Source organism: Vicia villosa, linkage group LG7 (assembly GCF_029867415.1).
Source record: "Vicia villosa cultivar HV-30 ecotype Madison, WI linkage group LG7, Vvil1.0, whole genome shotgun sequence".
Taxonomy (NCBI): domain Eukaryota; kingdom Viridiplantae; phylum Streptophyta; class Magnoliopsida; order Fabales; family Fabaceae; genus Vicia; species Vicia villosa.
Genome location: NC_081186.1, coordinates 66,951,827 through 66,970,427, shown reverse-complemented (window position 1 = coordinate 66,970,427; position 18,601 = coordinate 66,951,827). Strand labels below are relative to the sequence as shown.

Genomic DNA, 18,601 nt, shown 5'->3' with positions numbered 1-18,601 from the left:
TGTTATTAGATCTATGTAGATTTTTAGACCTAAGGAAAATATGACTGTTCTTTTGAGAGGCATAAAGCCCGACTTGTAGGTGATGGTGCAGGTCAACAGGTTGGTGTGGAATGTGGAGACACTTTCATCCCGGTTGTTAAACCGGAGACTATAGGAACCGTTCTTAGTCTTGCTATCTCGAAAGGATGGCCTATATATCAGTTAGATGTCAAAAATGATTTCCTACACGGTGAACTAAAAGAAACATTCTACATGTATCAACTGTTGGGGTTCAAGGATCCAAATCATCCCAATCATGTATGCCTTTTGCGTAAATCATTGTATGGCCTCAAGCAAGCCCCCAGAGCCTGATACAAACGATTTTCTTATTATAGTTCATATATTGGTTTCTCCCAAAGCAAGTCAGACAACTCTCTGTTCATCTATCCGAGAGACACTGCCATAACTTATCTTTTGCTATATGTCGATAACATCATTCTAACCATTTCCACTAATGCTCTTCACACATCTATTATCTCTCTTCTTAACAGTGAATTTGAAATGAAGGATTTGGGACTACTCAGTTATTTTTTGGGCATTTCTTTAACTCAAAATTCAGGAGGTATATTCTTATCTCAGAAAAATATGCAAAAAAGGTCCTTGAACATGCAGGTATGTCGTCTTGTAAGTCTTGTCCTACACCGGTTGACACGAAATCAAAACTTAGCACCACCACTAGTGCTTAATATGAGGATCCATCCTTATATCGCACCCTTGCAGGTGCTCTTAAATATCTCACTTTTACAAGACCAAATATTTCATATGTGATCCGACAAATATGCTTATTCATGCACAATTTGATGGAAGTTCACATGCAGGCTCTCAGGTGCATCTTGCGTTACATCAAAAGTACTAGTCAATATGTACTACACTTGTATTCATTGCCTACCATATCATTAATTTCATACACTGATGCTGATTGGGGTGGATGCCCAAACACTAGACGCTCCACCTCTGGTTATTGTGTGTTTCTTGGTGACAACTTACTCTCATGGTCCTCGAAACGCCAACCCATGTTATCTCGCTCTAGTGTTGAGGCTGAATACTGTGGTGTTGCAAATATGGAATCTAGTAATCTCGTTTAGCATCAACGAACCAAACACATTGAAATGGACATTCGCTTTGTCAGAGAAAAAGTAGTCTGTGGTCAGGTTCATGTCCTTCATGTCCCATCGCGTTATCAAATTGCGGATATCTTTACCAAAGGTCTTCCCTTAGTACTCTTTCAAGATTTTTGAGACAGTCTCAGCGTAGGATATCCTTCCGCTAAGAGTGCAGTGGTATGATAGAATATCGATAGAATATCATTAGTCTTTATTATTATTGATGTAAATATCATTAGTCTTTATTAGGTGGTTATTTATTAGCTTGACAATACTTGTATATAATGACTCAATCATATCAATAATACCCGACAAACATATTCCTTATAGAAAAAAACTAGAGTTCATTTGTTAGGATACAAAATAAGAGTGTTAATAAACTATATAAAACAACTATAAATCTAGAAAGACATTGAAAAGCAAATTAAGAAAATAGAGATAAAATATAACTTTTGATTTCATTCATTCATTCCAAATGTGAGACTATATTACTCCCTCCGGTCCTTTTTATAAGGAACACTTTGCAAAAAAAATTGGTCCTTTTTATAAGAAACACTCTTTAAATTTAAATTTTATTAAATACATAATTCCATTTCTACCCTTATTAAATAAAATTAGATAACACTTTTCAATGTAAGTGCATTAGTTACATAAACATATTCCCCATGCAAAAATTTGGAGGGAAAGTTGCAAGCACACAAACAGGCACTACCTAAATTCAATATATTCACGTTTTCTTTTTCTTCACTGTAATATTCTATTGTTTCTCACATTAGCATACACATGGAATCTCATAACTCTAATGAAGATGGATTTAAGTCTTCTGCTGGGAAACGAAAATTTCATATTGATTTGAACAAGTTTCCAGATATTGAAGATTCTTTTGAAGTGGAAAGTGAGACTATTGAACATTCACTTGATTCTACTACAACTGTTGAAGAGATTGTTGAGGAATCTGATATCGAGTGTGAGGATGAAGGTAGACAACCAATCATTAGAAGGAAGATGCAAATATGGAATGAGAAAGATGCAAAAGAAATTACAGAGGTAAATTCTAGAGATGGTTCTCACTCAACTTCTGGTTCCTTGGACATGATTGATAATCTTCATGAACTTAACAAAGATGCAGAGGAAGAACTTAACAAAGATGCAGAGGAAGAAGAACCTTTCAGCCTTGAACGTGAAGCTGTGAAGGATGAGGTTATGAATGTTCTGCGAATTTATTTTCATCGAGTTTAGTTGAAAAGAAATGTTATGGATATTTTGTTTTTGAAATATGGAAATTTTATGGATATTGATAAATCCTTTTCATTTTAGTAATGTTCTTGTGGTACTATGTTATGTCGAACATCGAACAGAATAAAACTTTCACTTTTGATTTACTATGTTAATTTGAACAAAACAAAACTCTCATTATTTTTATACAAAACGAAATTGAAATGTCAATACGCAACCTCGGCGCCACTGTAACGATAAAATTATACTCCAAGGCAATACATAAAGTCTTATGTTACTGCTACTACAAGTAACTTTGGTCAAGTTTTGTGGAGTTAATTAGCTCTAAAAGTAACAATATAATGAATCAAAACATTTCATTTTCATCCAATCAAAAATTCTGAAAATTACAAAACAAACACCTGCTAATTAATCATCAAAACTTTGAAGATATTCAGTGACTTCTTGAATTAACAAAGAATCACAACTTAATTGAGTAGGTATACAACCTTGGTTATACATCATGTCTTTCTTCATGTGAGGAATTTTGTACTTGTTTGATCCCTTGATCTTCATTATCTCAATCATGCATGATTGAAGAGTAGAAAAAATTTTATCAGATTGTTGACAGGAAAAGTCATCAAATGCTTTTTGCACCGCAACAATAAGTTCGTCAATTGAATTCACCGCTTCTTGTTGCTGCAAAGACTGTATGGAATTGAAAAAGCCTAAGTCCAATACATTCAAATCCGGTGAATTTGGTGGTTGGCAAGTCATTTGAATGTCAAACCCATCTTCACTTGCTGCTCTACAAAAATCGGGATCATTTGTAGAAATATGTGACCTTGCATTATCTTGCTGAATGTAGATTGTCTTCCCTACATCTTCTCTTGGCCACATACTCTTAATGGCTGGTAGGACTTTACTTATTAAGAAAGATTTATTCACCTCTCTTGTAACCGAAGTTATAGGTTTCCTTTCTAATGTCCCTGCTACTCTATTGACACTACTTCTTCTAGCTGGCTGTTCATACACAAATGGAAATATACCAATCTTCCCTGAGAACGTCACATTCTTTTCATCGTCAAACCTAGGTCTAGCCACTGCAGCTAAGAACATAAGCTTACCAATAAAGTTCTTGCTTTTGCATGTTCTATATGGCTCTTCTTCATCCGAAAGCAAGTAATAATTGTTTTTGGTTTTGGTAATATAAAACCATTTTTCATCGATGAAAACAATATTATGCATAGAAATAAACTTTGGATCATGAGGCAAGTTGTTACTATCAAGCATATCCTTACAAAACCTTAAACGATTAATCATGTTATCCTCTTTTAAATACGGCTTAAGCGTACTTGAATGACGTCGTATAACTCCTGACTTTTGCAACCTTATCAATGACGTCTTAGGAATGTTAAGAGCATTAGATAGAGCTCGATAGGTTGATCGTTTTGATAACGGTACTTGACGTATTCTCTCAAAGTCCAATTGGACCCTTTTCCTTCCACACAATGTTTTTCTATGACAAACATTACCTGTGTCCTTTACTTGATTCCATATACGGTAAATGACACTTCTATGAACATTGTATAGTGCAGCTATTCGTGGTATTACTCCATATTTATGTGACTTCCCATCCGGACTCAAACTCAACAGTATATGATATATAGCCTTCCTTTGTTCATTAGTTAGAAATCCCCGTTTTCTTGAATTGATTTCACTTGTCAATGAGTCTGCACAAATGATAAAAATGTGATGGAAGAGTTAAAGAATCAATTAAAGGTGATAATTTTGCCTACAAATAGTATAATTTCATGCATGTATTTTCATCCATAAACATGATAATTTGCATATATGTATTTCATGCTATTGTACATAATTTCAACCTACTTTTTATAATTTCATGCTACTCATAATACACTTGTAATTCAAAAAAATACGAAAGAAAATTAAAATAAGAGAAGAAAATAAAATGATAGTGTCACTACTATTATTTGAAATAATTACTCACCATTTTCAATTGAAAAAGAATCATTGTTGCTTGTTTCTTCTTAAATGGAAAAAAATTGATTCATGTTACCTTCATCATTGACATATGGGAAATGAGTTAACTCAAACTCAAATTCAGATGATTCTATATTTGATGGCACATCTTGGTTCATGTTATCTTCAACAATGAGATTTGATGGATGATTTAGCTCAAACTCAAATTGAGGTGTTTCAATATTTGATGGTGCACTAGACTCACATATAGAAGATGATTGTTCTTCTGGAAAAGAGAAAGTGATATTTAAGTCTATGTCAAGAGGCATTTTTTAGGATGAATGAAAGTAAATATGGAAAGCTCAATCTCTTTATATAGAGAGTGATTGAAAGTGTAGAGTTTTTGTGATAATGTTTCAAAATTTAACCTTTGAAATTTCAAAAGTTTACTTGCTAAAAATTTGGAGGTAAATTGCTAATATAAAATGGTGGGAAAGCCAAATTAACAAAAGTTTTGTTTTTCTGAAATTAAATCCAACGTGGAGCTTGAGTAGCAATGGAGTAATATGTGTGGTAATTAACATAACTCTTCTTGTGAATAGCAAAAGATATTATTGGAATTAAGCATAGTGGTGTATTGATAATTACAAGAGACAAGAATAATAATGACTATGATTAATATTTGAAGGTTAGTTTTGGAATGAAATAATCATTTTTAAAATTATTAATAAAAGAATTAGCTTCCTTGGTTTGTGTGATTTTTTCAAAGTGTTCCTTATAAAAAGGACCGGAGGGAGTATATAATATTTTTAATGGATAATAAACTCAAAAATCTAACAACTATTAAAAGCCTAAATACAACTAGACTCCAATAACAATACTAATAACTAATATTATAAATACTAGGGATAATACCTATTCACCCCCTGCCAATAGGGCGAGCTTTGATTTTTTCCCATATTAATTTTTTTTTAGATTCCCCCTTATAAAAACAGATTCCATTTCCGCTACCCTCTATCCCTTATTTAGCTGACTGGGCATAGAGAATCTGGCGACGTGGCATCCATGTGGCGTTTGGAAATGGGCATAGGGAACCTGGCGATGTGGCATCCATGTGGCGTTCGGAAAAATTACAAAATGCATATATCTAAAAATTGGCTAACCTAAGGCTTGGACCCACATCCCCCCAAGTTACATAATAAGAGCTAACCACTAGGCCACTTTGTCAATTATGTTTTTATATGAAACTGAAAGATATATATTATATATTTACTATTATATTAAGATATATATTATAGTTAATGTACATTATATATTTTTAATATATATTTCCAGTTTATATATATATATATATATATATATATATATATATATATATATATATATATATATATATATATATATATATATACGTTAATATGTGAATAGGAATTTAAAAATTAATATTGCTAAGTTTTTAAAAATTAATATTTTTTTATAATATTAAGTTTTGCTAATATATAAATAAATTTTTTATAATACTGTACATTAATTTTATTTAATATATATTAATGTTATTTATAATACTGTATATTAATGTTTTCTTATATTTTTTTATAATATTAATTTTATTTAATATATTGTACATTAATATTCTAACATATATACTTTTAATATTATAAATTGTTAATATATTATAAACTAACATTTTACACATATTAAATAAAATAGTTAAAATGTTAAAAAGTAGTTAAAACGTAAATATTAATGTAGTTAATATAGTTAATATTATGTTTTATACATTTTATAACATTTTATAAATATTAATATTTTATAAATTTTTTACTAACGTTTTAACATTTTACAAATATTAAAATTTATAAATAATAACGTTTAAAATTGTATAAATAATAACGTTTTACAAATTAATATATTATATTAAAGTTTTATAAATTTTTTAACATATTATAATATTTTATAATACTTTTTAAATATTAACGTTTTATAATTCTTTTAACGTTTTATAAATACTAACGTTTTATAAACTAACAAATATTTTTTTTATAAATTAACAAATAAATAAATTTTTGACTATCAGTTAAAAACAAACTTTTTTATAAACTAACAAAATTTAATAAACTAACATTTTATAAACAAACATTTTTATAAACTACATTTATTCATTTTATAAACTAATATATATACTTTTAATATACGAACTGTATATACTATAACATTTCAGGAGCAAAATTATTTCAAATAAAAGGAATTGGTTGGAATTGGTTTAGTGGTTTGGTGGTTGATTTGTATCCCTTTGTTCTTGGGTTCAATAAGAAGACAAAATTTTTAGAATTATTAAGCATAATATTTAATAAGAAAGTCCAGTCAGCCAAACAAGGAATTCAAATACCCAGTCATCCAGATTCTTCACGCACAGTCAGCCAAACAAGGAACAGGGGCGCAGAAAAACAGAAGGGGGCAAAACCGAATCTCGCCCTAATGGAAGAGGGTGAATAGGTATTGTCCCTAAATCTCGCCCTAATAGCAGAGGGTGAATAGGTATTATCCCTAAATACTATTAAACCAAAAAAACAGAAGGGGGCAAAACCGAATCTCGCCCTAATGGAAGAGGGTGAATGGGTATTATCCCTAAATACTATTAAACCAAAAAAATGTTGTTGCTTGGACCAATTTAATGAAAGGTTATGTGCAGAACTCGATGCCAAAACATGCTATACATTTGTTTCAAGAGATGTTGTTACATTCGGAGTGCTACCCTTCGACTCACACTCTTGCTATAGCTCTTAATGCTTTTACATCTTTGCAATCTTTAAAGCTAGGAGAACACTTACATGCTTACATAATCAAATGTGATGTTGATTTTAACACAAGTATCAACAACGCACTTTGTAGTTTATACTCTAAATGTGGTGGTAGGTTGGAGTTTGGTCTAAAAGCGTTTAGAAGAATCAGACAAAAGAATGTTATTTCTTGGACTGCGGTGATTTCTTCTTGCGGGGAGAATGGTAAACCTATGAAGGGTTTGAAGGTTTTTGTTGAGATGTTTTTAGATGAAGTGCAGGTTCAGCCTAATGAGTATACACTAACTAGTGTATTGAGTCAGTGTTGTGAGGTTAAGTGCTTAGAGTTTGGGATTCAGGTTCATTCGTTGTGCGCTAAATCAGGGCCGGTCCTTTGAATTTGGGTGCTTTGGGCGAATCAAAAGAGTCGTGCCTTTATAAACTTTTTTTAACAATAAATACATAATGTGGACCTCCGTTTTCGGCCATACCTCTCGCGGAGAGATACGTGAACTGACTCTTTTTATTATTTCTGCTTTCGCATTTTGAAAATTCAGAGAGTCGCCACCGACCTTTTATTTTATCCAATTAAGGAAAGGTTTATAAAAGAAACAGAAAAAAGACCTTTAAGAAATTCTGGGTAAGGGGGTAGGTTATACAAAGGGAAGGTGTTAGCACCCTTTGTATCCATGGTTATCCATGGGCTCTTTAGTTTGCTTAGCTCACTTGTTTTCGATCACTTTTCAATTGCTTTAGAATGCTCATATGTGGTTTCAAATACCTTTGTAAATTGAATTTATAATGATCCTAGTGCGGATGTATACAAAGTGTTTTCTATCTTTCAAAAGATGTTTTTTTGAAAAAAAGAACGTTAACTTCGTAATGATCCTTGTTTGGATATATACAAAGTATTGTCTTTTTGGAAAGTTTTATTTTGAAAAACAACAGTGTATGAGAATTTTGTTTGTTTTGATTTGAGCAAGCAAATTAGGAGGTCTACCCTGAGTTGTAAGGTCTTTATCCTATTTCCTTTAAAAATCTATCCTTTCACCGGATACAAACAAAAGGTTCGATTTTGTACTCGAAACAGTAGAATTTTGACTTTGATTTTGAAAAGAATGAGAAGGGATTACCTTAGGAGGTGCAAGTGTGATTGTGTTTGAATTCAGATATTTTATCTTTTGGAGTTAGTGATCTAACGGTTCAATTTTATCTTTGACATACACGCAGTTTATATGTGCTGGAATTTAAAATGCGAAATGTAAAATGCGGAAAGTAAATCTACGCTATTACATCGATTTGCAGGAAATGTAAACTACGCCTATTTACATAGATTTGACAACCTATACATTTATCTAGGAATTTAAATAGCAAGAAAATAAAGAAATGTTTTTGGATTTTTTATGATTTATTTTAATTATGATTAATGCATGATTAATTTAATTAAAATGAGGAAAAGATGGAAATAAAATTTAAACCTAAAAATTAAGTTCAAAATATGTTCAAAATGTTTGCTAATTAATTTTAAAACAAAACTAATTTTTTTTGAATTTTTGAAATTGATTTGAAATTTATTAAGTTAATTAACACATAATTATGCAAATAATTAAACAAATAATTAAAACTTAAAGAGAAAATTATTCAAAATATGTACAAAATTAGCTTATAATATATAAACAATATTTAATATGAAGAACAAATTTTTATGATTTTTTGATTGGTTAAAATAATTAAAAAAGCAAATATATAAATATAAGCTAATTAATTATGAAAAATATTGAAATTATGAAGAAAAATAAAATATTTTTATGTTAGAAAATAAAATATTATTTTAGAAACTTAAAAATATTTTTTGTGTATTTTTTTGGATTTTTGAAACTATTTTTAATTAATTTTGCAAGAAAATTAAAATAAAATAGAAAAATAAATAAGCAGTGATCAGATGTGGTGGGTTATAGAGTCTATAGCATGGACTGGCAAGGCTAGAGCGTTGGATGAGGAGATTAATGAAATCAGATGGTGGAAGGCTTGAAGGCGCATGACACGTGATATACCTGCAGCACACTGGATTAGAAAAATTAAAATTCAAAAAACGCGCGCGTGTGAACCAATGGGGTGAGGACACGTCTTCGTCTTCAACCTCCAGACACCACTTTTAACAGCGCTTTTATGCAAAAGCGCTGTAATTGATGAACCCTAAATCTGCAAAAATAGCGAACAGGGGTAAACGTGCATAGAAATTAGGCGCGATAGGTCCATTCAATCCGTCTTGTTCCACTGAATTCAACCATGCCCTTAATTTGTTCTAATTTTGGCTCTAACTAAAAACCCTAAATTTGAACTAGAAAACCCTAAAATGGTAGATTCGTGTACAAGCATCCAAAACTCAATTAAACTTCCAGAAATGATCTACACATCAAACTAAGTTCAAATATATGTCTACATCTTGCTAAGCATGCGTGGATTACGAGATACAAGTTGATTCTAGTTCGAACCAATCGTGACCTGTAGTACTTGGTTCAGTGAGTTTCAAGACTTGGAAATGATTGGAATATGTTCAGTGATGCTTGAGGAAGATGTTTGAATGCTTAGTTTGTATTGAAAATGACTTAAACTTAAAATTCGAATTTCAAGTTTCTTTGAAAAAATTAAGTGATTACAAGTGTGTTACAAGCAGAAGTTTGGCTCTAATTTCGTGCTCTTTTATTTGTGAAGTGTTATAGCCTTTATATAGGCTATGTTGTGCTTAGAATTGAAGCCAAGAAGCCTTTAGTTGCCTTTGTTGAATTCTTGAATTTTTTATATTAAAACCTTTGAATTGTTGACCAAGTCTTGCTTCTCTTCAATGCTCTTGCCTTGTACCTCAATCTTCTGCAGAAAATTGAAGATTCTTGGATGACTCATGCTTAGAAACTAAGCTATCCATTATCCTTCCATTTTCTTTTTTCATTTAATCTTAAAATAAGATAAAATTAAGCCAAAAATGGAAAAAAATGGTGTGGTCTTTGTCTTGGTCGTGGGAGGCCCATAATATCATGGCAAACATGATTGAACCATGAAAACTTGGCCCCATTTGGAAAAAATACATTTTTGAGCAATGTTGGTTTTATGCATTTTCCCAAAGTTTAGCCAACTTCAACAAGGTGTAAATCCCTCAATTTTTGTCATATGAATGAGATCTTGCACTTTTTAGAAACCTCAAAGAGTCCTCTAACCAATTTCTTTGGTCTCATGTCAAAATGATTTTTGATGCTCCTTGTGTGTCCTTTTGAAAAAAATGTCTTTTTGTTGACTTTGAAAATGACCTGTAATGTCTTTGTTCATATTTTTCAAATGGTGAATGTAATGACCATGGGATCAATTGAATTTGAAAGATAATTGAATTTCCTTCAAAATGAGCTTTGGTTTGAATTTTTTGAATGAAGGATGAGAGAGTTATGACCAGTCAAAGTTCGGTTGACTTTTTAGGAGAAAACCCTAATTTTGAATCTTAGGGTTTTGTTGATTTTTGATCTTTCCTTGATGAACTATGATCATCCAATGATCAAATGATGAATACTTTGACAAAATATAGATGTTGACAAAAAATTTCATTTTTGACTGTCTGTTGACTTTTTGGTCAAACGGGTCGTCTGTTGACTATTTGAGCTGCTGACGGTGCGTCTGAGTGAATTGAAGTCTGAAAATTTGTGTGATGGTACTTTGAGATATATGGATGTCCATGAAATCCATTTGAGGTCTCAAAAACTTGTTTCTCCTGTAAAAACAAGAAAACCCTAGTCAGGGACTGTTTGTGTAGGAGACAGTTAAGCGTACCTGATTTTTGTGCAGTGTTGAGTCTCTGCTAATCATGTGATATTCAGAAGACTTCTAGGACAAAAATCTTGGAATTTTGAATTTTAAAAGATTGATTTGATTGATGGTACAAAACACTGAGAATTGTACTGCCAGCAGTTTGACTGTCAACTGACTGTTCAGGTATTAATGTAGCAGTCAGAGTGAAAAATCAACAGTCAAAGTTAATTTTCTTTTTGTTGTTTTTTGTTTTATGTGAAAAATTAAAGTTTATTTACATGACTTGTTAAAAACACAGACATAATAAATAACTAATATTTACTGTACGCGAGCAAAATTACTGATAATAACCCTGAAAATCATTTAATGCACTGAAAAATGAATATTTGACTGGCAAAAAACACACAAAATATTATCTGAATAATTAAGCAACATTATGACAAATAGTACAACATTTAATACTGACAGTACAAATATTACATACTATATTGAACAGTACGACGAATAAACGGTACATTTAAGAAATAAGAAATACGGCAAATTTTAAGAATGACGATTAATAACCCATGCTACAAATAATAACATGTAGATGATTGGGAGTGCAAGCATCCCAGGTCCACAGTGTTCTGGGCTATGTAGACAGAAAAAAGACATGATCACCGTAGCAATGGTGATGACCATAAGAAAACATGTTTCCCACCACTTCGCCATTTTGTCGGGGAAGAAGAAAGGATGGATATGAAGTAGAAATTTGAGAGATGAGTTAGAATTTGATGTGAGATTTTTATGGAAAAATGAGAGGTATTTATAGAATGGAAAGAAGGATAGAGACGTTGGGGAATGAAGTGATTCCGTACAAAAGGAAAATTTGAGTGGAAGTAAGATTTGAAAGAAAGTGTATGATAGTGTTGGGAAAAAGAGAGATGTATAGAATAAAGTTAGGATTTGATTTTTTGAAAAAGAGATTTGAAAAGATTTTGAAAATAATGGAATATGGTACAAAAATTAATGGGAAACAAAAGATAATAATAATCTACTTGTTACCAGTACAGTCTGAGTTTCCTGATTCTGCGCCTGCAAAAGATTTAACTCTGTACCAATTGTGTAAGTACTATTTATCTGTAAATAAATAAATAACATGTGTGAAGTAATAAACAGTATTTGGCGTTTGCGTAAGAATAAATTCAACTGCAAGCCAAAATACTGTATAAGAAAAATTATAAAAACTAAGTATTTCACATGTCAGGATATTTATTGAAATAAAAATCCATGATTATATGAGACTCTTAATTTTTAGATTGGAGTTTTCTTGAAAAAAGATGCGGGCAAATTTTGGGGTATAACAGTTGCCCCTATTCAATCTTCTTAAACCTGAAGAGATTGTCTGAAATCTGAAGGTAGAAGATGATTGAATATTTAGATGCCCTGAAAATTTGCACTTACCTTGATCAGAAGAGATGTTGGAAGTTGCATTTGAATGTCGTCTGCGAAATGTTGTTGCACTCTAAGTATTTCAGATGCCACCCGGCAATTGTATTTGATGGTTCGTTCATCAGAATGAATCCATTGATTATATCTTGATGAAGGATTTGAAAGTCTTTGTGTTGACTGTTTCGGAACCGTCCAAGGTTACCGCTTTAAGTCTAGGAGGATGATCGTTACGGAACTTGTCCAAAGTTTTTCCGTTTTAGATTTTGAAAGTTGATCATTGTGGAACCGTCTGAGGTATCAGCTTTAGATCTTCGATGTTAGATCGTTTTGGAACCGTCTGAGGTATCAGCTTTAGATCTTCGATGTTAGATCGTTCTGGAACCGTCTAAGGTATCAGCTTTAGATCTTCGATGTTAGATCGTTCTGGAACCGTCTGAGGTATCAGCTTTAGATCTTCGATGTTAGATCATTCTGGAACCATCTGAGGTATCAGCTTTAGATCTTCGATGCTAGATCGTTCTGGAACCGTCTGAGGAATCAGCTTTAGATCTTCGATGGTAGATCGTTCTGGAACCGTTTGAGGTATCGACTTAGATCTTCGATGTTAGATCGTTCTGGAACCGTCTGAGGTATCAGCTTTAGATCTTCGATGTTAGATCGTTCTGGAACCGTCTGAGGTATCAGCTTTAGATCTTCGATGTTAGATCGTTCTGGAACCGTCTGAGGTATCAGCTTTAGATCTTCGATGTTAGATCGTTCTGGAACCATCTGAGGTATCAGCTTTAGATCTTCGATGTTAGATCGTTCTGGAACCGTCTGAGGTATCAGCTTTAGATCTTCGATGTTAGATCGTTCTGGAACCGTCTGAGGTATCGACTTTAGATCTGTGATGTTTGTTTTTGAGTTGATAAGTGATCAGAATGAATCTTCGGCTTGATTATATCTGAGAGAACCGTTCATGGAATTCAGGTGAACACTGCATGTGATTGAGAACATCTTTGTTGAAGATATCCGTCTGCCTGAAAAAATCAAGTTAGTGATATGCAATGTTTATGATGCATGTAATGTGAGCTAAAGGAGAAATATGCATGTTATGTTGTGTATGAATATGTGTATGAATATGCGCATGATGCATGATGTATGATGTATGATATATGAAGTCAAGCTTCTATTTGGGAAAATAAATTTCCGCCAGTCATCTGGATATGACTATATTGTGATTGTTGATGATCTTTTGTCTTGTTTGAGTACCCTCGGCTGGGGAACTTCTTTGAGAACCATGGTACTCTGTTGAAGGATCTTTGACTACCGCTTGGGAATGAAAGGTAGTTGGAAGTTCTGATTTTGATGCCCTTTTAAGTGGGAATGAGGAAGATGCATAATCCTCCGATGCACTATCTGACCAAGTCCGGGTGTGGAGATCACACCTTCTGAGGATAGTAATATGGAACAACCCTGCTGGGGGATAAGACTTCTTTTGGAGAGAAAATCTTATTGAGGAATTTGCTGAGAAATGTGTTTCTCTTGGGGATTTTTTTTCTGATGGGATGATGTCCAGATAATTGGGACATTACCTGAATGCTATTCCTGTTTTTCCTGGTAAACATCAATCATATTCAAATGCACATGTTCATTCAGAATTATCATTGGGACGTTTACGTATTCAAAACAGAAAAAGTGAAAATAGTGATTTTGAGCCTAAACTGCATTGATTTTTTGAAAAAGAGCCATGATAGGCTGATTAGCACAGGGAGACAACAATCCTAGAAGTAGGAAATTGTCATAAAGCTTTGGAAAATATTTATAAAGATAAATAGCTATGTGAAAACAATCCAGTCAAGTTTCAATTCTGCTATTGCCAATCTGTCTTCGAGCATCTCATCCCTTACTTGTTGGAAGAAAGTGATTGGACTGATCGGTGTCTTTGATGTGTTGAATCTTGACGGTGAGTACGCAGCTGAACGGAACACAGTTGTACGCTTTATTCCCTAACTTTTGCCTAGGCTGCCTTTTCAGGTTTTCAACCTACCGGGATAGTATTTGTTTAGTCTCTAATTTTTGCCTGGATCGCCCTTTCGGGTTTTCAATCCACCGAGATGCTCATTTTTTGCCTAAGTTGCCCTTTCAGGTTTTCAACTTAGCGAGCTGTTTTTTTTAAGCGAAGTATTTTTTGACTATGTCAGCATTCACAGGGTGTGGGAAATCCTCGTCATCCATGGTGGTAAGCAATATGGCGCCGCCGGAGAATATTTTCTTGATTATGAATGGTCCCTCATAGGTGGGAGTCCATTTGCCTCTAGGATCACCTTGTGGTAAGATGATGCATTTGACAACCAAGCCACCAGTTTGGTATGCTTGACTTTTGACTTTTTTGTTGAAGGCTTTGATCATACGCTTTTGGTATAGTTGATCATGACAAATAGCTGCGAGCCTCTTCTCATCAATCAAGTTTATCTGGTCCAACCGTGTTTGAATCCAATCGTCTTCGTCTAGATTGGCTTCTTTCATAATCCTTAGGGAAGGAATCTGAATTTCAATTGGAAGAACTGCCTCCATACCATAGACTAAGGAGAATGGAGTTGCCCCTGTTGAAGTACGCGCAAATGTGCGATAACCATGAAGAGAAAAAGGTAACATCTCATGCCAGTCTTTGTAGGTTACTGTCATTTTTTGTATGATTTTCTTGATGTTCTTGTTGGCAGCTTCCACCGCGCCGTTCATCTTTGGTCGATATGGAGAGGAATTATGATGCTTGATCTTGAACTGTGTGCAAAGTTCAGTAATCATTCTGTTGTTTAAATCTGTGCCATTGTCCGTGATAATCCGTTCAGGGATGCCATACCGACAAATGAGATTGTATTTGATGAACCGGGCCACCACATTCTTGGTGACAAAAGCAAATGAAGCTTCTTCTACCCACTTTGTGAAGTAGTCAATAGCGACCAGGATAAAGCGATGTCCGTTGGAGGCAGTAGGTTTGATTTCTCCAATCATATCAATACCCCACATTGCAAAAGGCCAAGGAGCCGTCAGGACGCTTAATGGAACTGGAGGTACATGTACTTTGTCAGCATATATCTGGCATTTGTGACAGGTTCGGGAGTGATGATGGCAGTCTGTTTCCATGGTAGACCAATAATAACCTGCTCTTAGGATCTTTTTAGCCATATGGTCAATTGGTAGCAGGAATTGCTATGAATATGTACTTAACCCCTAGGTACATGGTTCGATTCCTGCGGGAGGCAAAAACAATATTTCTTGGGCAGCCGATAAGCGGACCTAGGGGGGATTATTGATTAAGCCGGTAACATGCTCGGTTGGCCGACACGGTTGATGCGTGCAGCGGATATCGGGGTGTTACATTAAAAAGGCATATAATCAGAGAATAAGCATGCATATAACACCCCTTTTATACCCCAAAATAAATAAGCATATAATCAGAGAATAAGCATGCATACAATTGAAAAGGGTGTCACATCGACGTTTTCAAAAACTAAAAGCTTTTAAAAACCGACAGCATTTATCCACAATACACAACACACCTGGTCATTTCAGATAACACCTAACATTTAATCATAATTCATCCAGAATATGCATTCACAGCGGAAAATACTAAAATACTCATGTATTCCATTAAATGATTCATGTCCCATACCATGATCATAACTCAATAACACTCTCAATATAAAATAAACCATAATCAGAATATTTGGCTTAAAACCTCTCAAACAACAAGTAGCCAAATAAACAGGTTCACAAGTTGTAACATAATACATAACCAAATAGAAACATGAGTTCAACACGCCTAGTCTACCCAGTGTTACATGACCAGAGCATTGACTCGCTACTTAATCAAACAACAAACTCAGAAGCTCCTCGGCTAAATCCTCGGACAAGCTACTACTCGTCGAAACCTGCACGATGTCACGATGAACATCATTCAAACAGAAGGGTGAGAATTCAAATTATTATAGATAAACATAATAATGGGAAATGCAAAACACAACAAGAATACATTTCACAATTCATCACTCTTCTCAAAACATACATTCATACACCATATATCAATTATCACACAAAAACAATCACATCGATACAAAAACAATCACATAGCACACAATGTGACTCGAATGTAATAAATGTGACTCAATGCATGTGGTACCATGTGAACCCAAAGTTTCACCGCTTTCCGATTCAATATCTAGAATCCAAGCCACGCTTCCGATCCGGACAAGACCAAAGCCACCATTGTGAACCCAAGTTTCACCGCTTTCGATTCTACCTCTAGAATCCAAGCCAACATGTGAACCCAAAGTTTCACCACCTCTATTTCCGATCGAGGATCAAGGTCAACCATGTGAACCCAAAGTTTCACCGCTTCTATTTCAAAGCCACCATGTATGCATGTGCAACAAGACTTACAATATATATATATGCAATTAAGATTATCACACAATCTTAACATACCTCATACCACAATAATTCGCACAATTCGAATTATCCACCAAACGTTGTACAACATGCATATATCATCAACAAAGCATTCACATAGCATTATCTTTCTCAACAATTCTCCAAAAACAACATATACATTTGCTAAATCTAAGCATCATGTATACATACAATTACCAAAACATATGCAATTAAGAATTATCCATATAATCTTAACATCTAAGCATATTACCAAAATTCAACTAATTGAATTATTCCACCATCGTACAAAACACATTTATCATACGACAATTACAACAATGCATAACAATTAGCATTCATCGTTTCCAAATATCACAATTATCACATGGTACGAAATACCAATACATGTTATCCACAATTAACACTAATCCATGACATACACTATCACATAATGATTAAGTCATCAAGTAATCATTCTCCACAATTGCAATTAAATAGCATACACTCACTAACACACCTCATGAATATCATACCACGTAACATATCAACAAATGTTATTCATAATTCATCGATTCATAACTCACATATACATAATTACATGTTATTCACACAACAACATCATAATTAATTCAATAAGTGCCAACCAATTCTATCCTATCACATAGATAATAACGTTGGTTTTCTAATGCTTCAAAAGGCACATAAAAAGAAGTTACGGATCAAAAGATATGACATGACACGGTTAATTCAACTTCTTAAATAAAGCATATTATTGTTAATTCATCACAAGGCATCATCATTGGCTCATACAATTCGAATACATACAACTAATTGCATGTAACATACAACATCATTATCAATTCATACCGATCAAACACATACAAAAAAAATATAAGTTATATTAAATTATTATCTAATGGTTTTCAATCCAATTTAATAATATAGGAATTTATTTTAGCTTTCCAACGGTCCAAACGGCGCATCAAACGGACACCCGAGTCAAAAGTTATTGAATTTATAAGTTTTTCAAAATGCTGTCAAAACCAGAAAATTTGCTGTTACGGAAATACTGTTAAAAACCAGAAAACTGCTGTTGCTAAAATACTGTATGCTGTTGTGAAAATACTGTATGCTGTTGCGAAAATACTGTATGCTGTTGCGAAAATGCTGTTTGCTGTTGCGAAAATACTGCTGTCTAGCCCAAATTTTTCACCATAAAACCATGTTAATCCATCATTTTTCATGAAATAAATAGTTATGTCACCTATATACATTATATAGCAACTATTAGGATTATAAAAACAAGATTCTAAGCTCCATTAATTTTCACCAAAATTCCAAATCAACCATTTTCAAGTGAAACTTAAACATACATGTATGCACTAAATCATGTTCTATACACATACCCATTCATGGAATTCAATATAGAAACATCATAGCATATATAAATCATCAATTTCATGGATTGAAACATAGATTCATGTTAGGGTTTTCAAGAATATAACAAATCCCCAAATCCTAACTTCATGATATCTAACCCATTCCAAATCATGCATTTTCTAACTCAATCATCATTACCCACTTATATCTACTTATAATAACTTGGATTCACACCCTTACCTTTTGATTTTAATCCACCATCTTCAAGAATCTACAATCCTCTCTTCTTTCTCTTTTATGCTCTCTTCTTCTCTCCCTTATATTTTCTTCAAAATCAACAAATGAAAATGATACTCCTAACACTACGCCAAATTTAAGTTTTAGCAGCACACCTACTAAAGCGCTTCTAGTAAAAAGCGCTGTTATAGGTTGCACTAAAAACAAAATAAAAAAACACGCTAA

At 33.2% G+C, this 18,601-nt stretch overlaps 2 protein-coding genes and 1 pseudogene across 2 annotated transcripts; 2 read left to right on the top strand and 1 right to left on the bottom strand.

Moving 5' to 3' along the window:
- The first annotated feature begins 1,748 nt into the window (after positions 1-1,748).
- On the top strand, positions 1,749-2,492 carry LOC131617342 (uncharacterized). Its single transcript, XM_058888649.1, has 2 exons — positions 1,749-2,189; positions 2,266-2,492. Exons 1-2 carry the CDS (start codon positions 1,926-1,928, stop codon positions 2,332-2,334), a joined length of 333 nt encoding a protein of 110 aa, XP_058744632.1. The 5' UTR covers positions 1,749-1,925; the 3' UTR covers positions 2,335-2,492.
- Positions 2,493-2,786: 294 nt separating this feature from the next.
- Positions 2,787-4,669, bottom strand: LOC131619241 (uncharacterized). The gene is made up of 2 exons (XM_058890360.1): positions 4,438-4,669; positions 2,787-4,090 (listed from the first exon to the last, which is right to left on the bottom strand). The coding sequence occupies exons 1-2, from the start codon at positions 4,667-4,669 to the stop codon at positions 2,787-2,789; spliced, it is 1,536 nt and encodes a 511-aa protein (XP_058746343.1).
- A 2,312-nt stretch (positions 4,670-6,981) lies between these two features.
- LOC131619240 (pentatricopeptide repeat-containing protein At4g13650-like) overlaps positions 6,982-18,601 on the top strand; it is a 57,835-nt pseudogene continuing 46,215 nt past the window's right edge.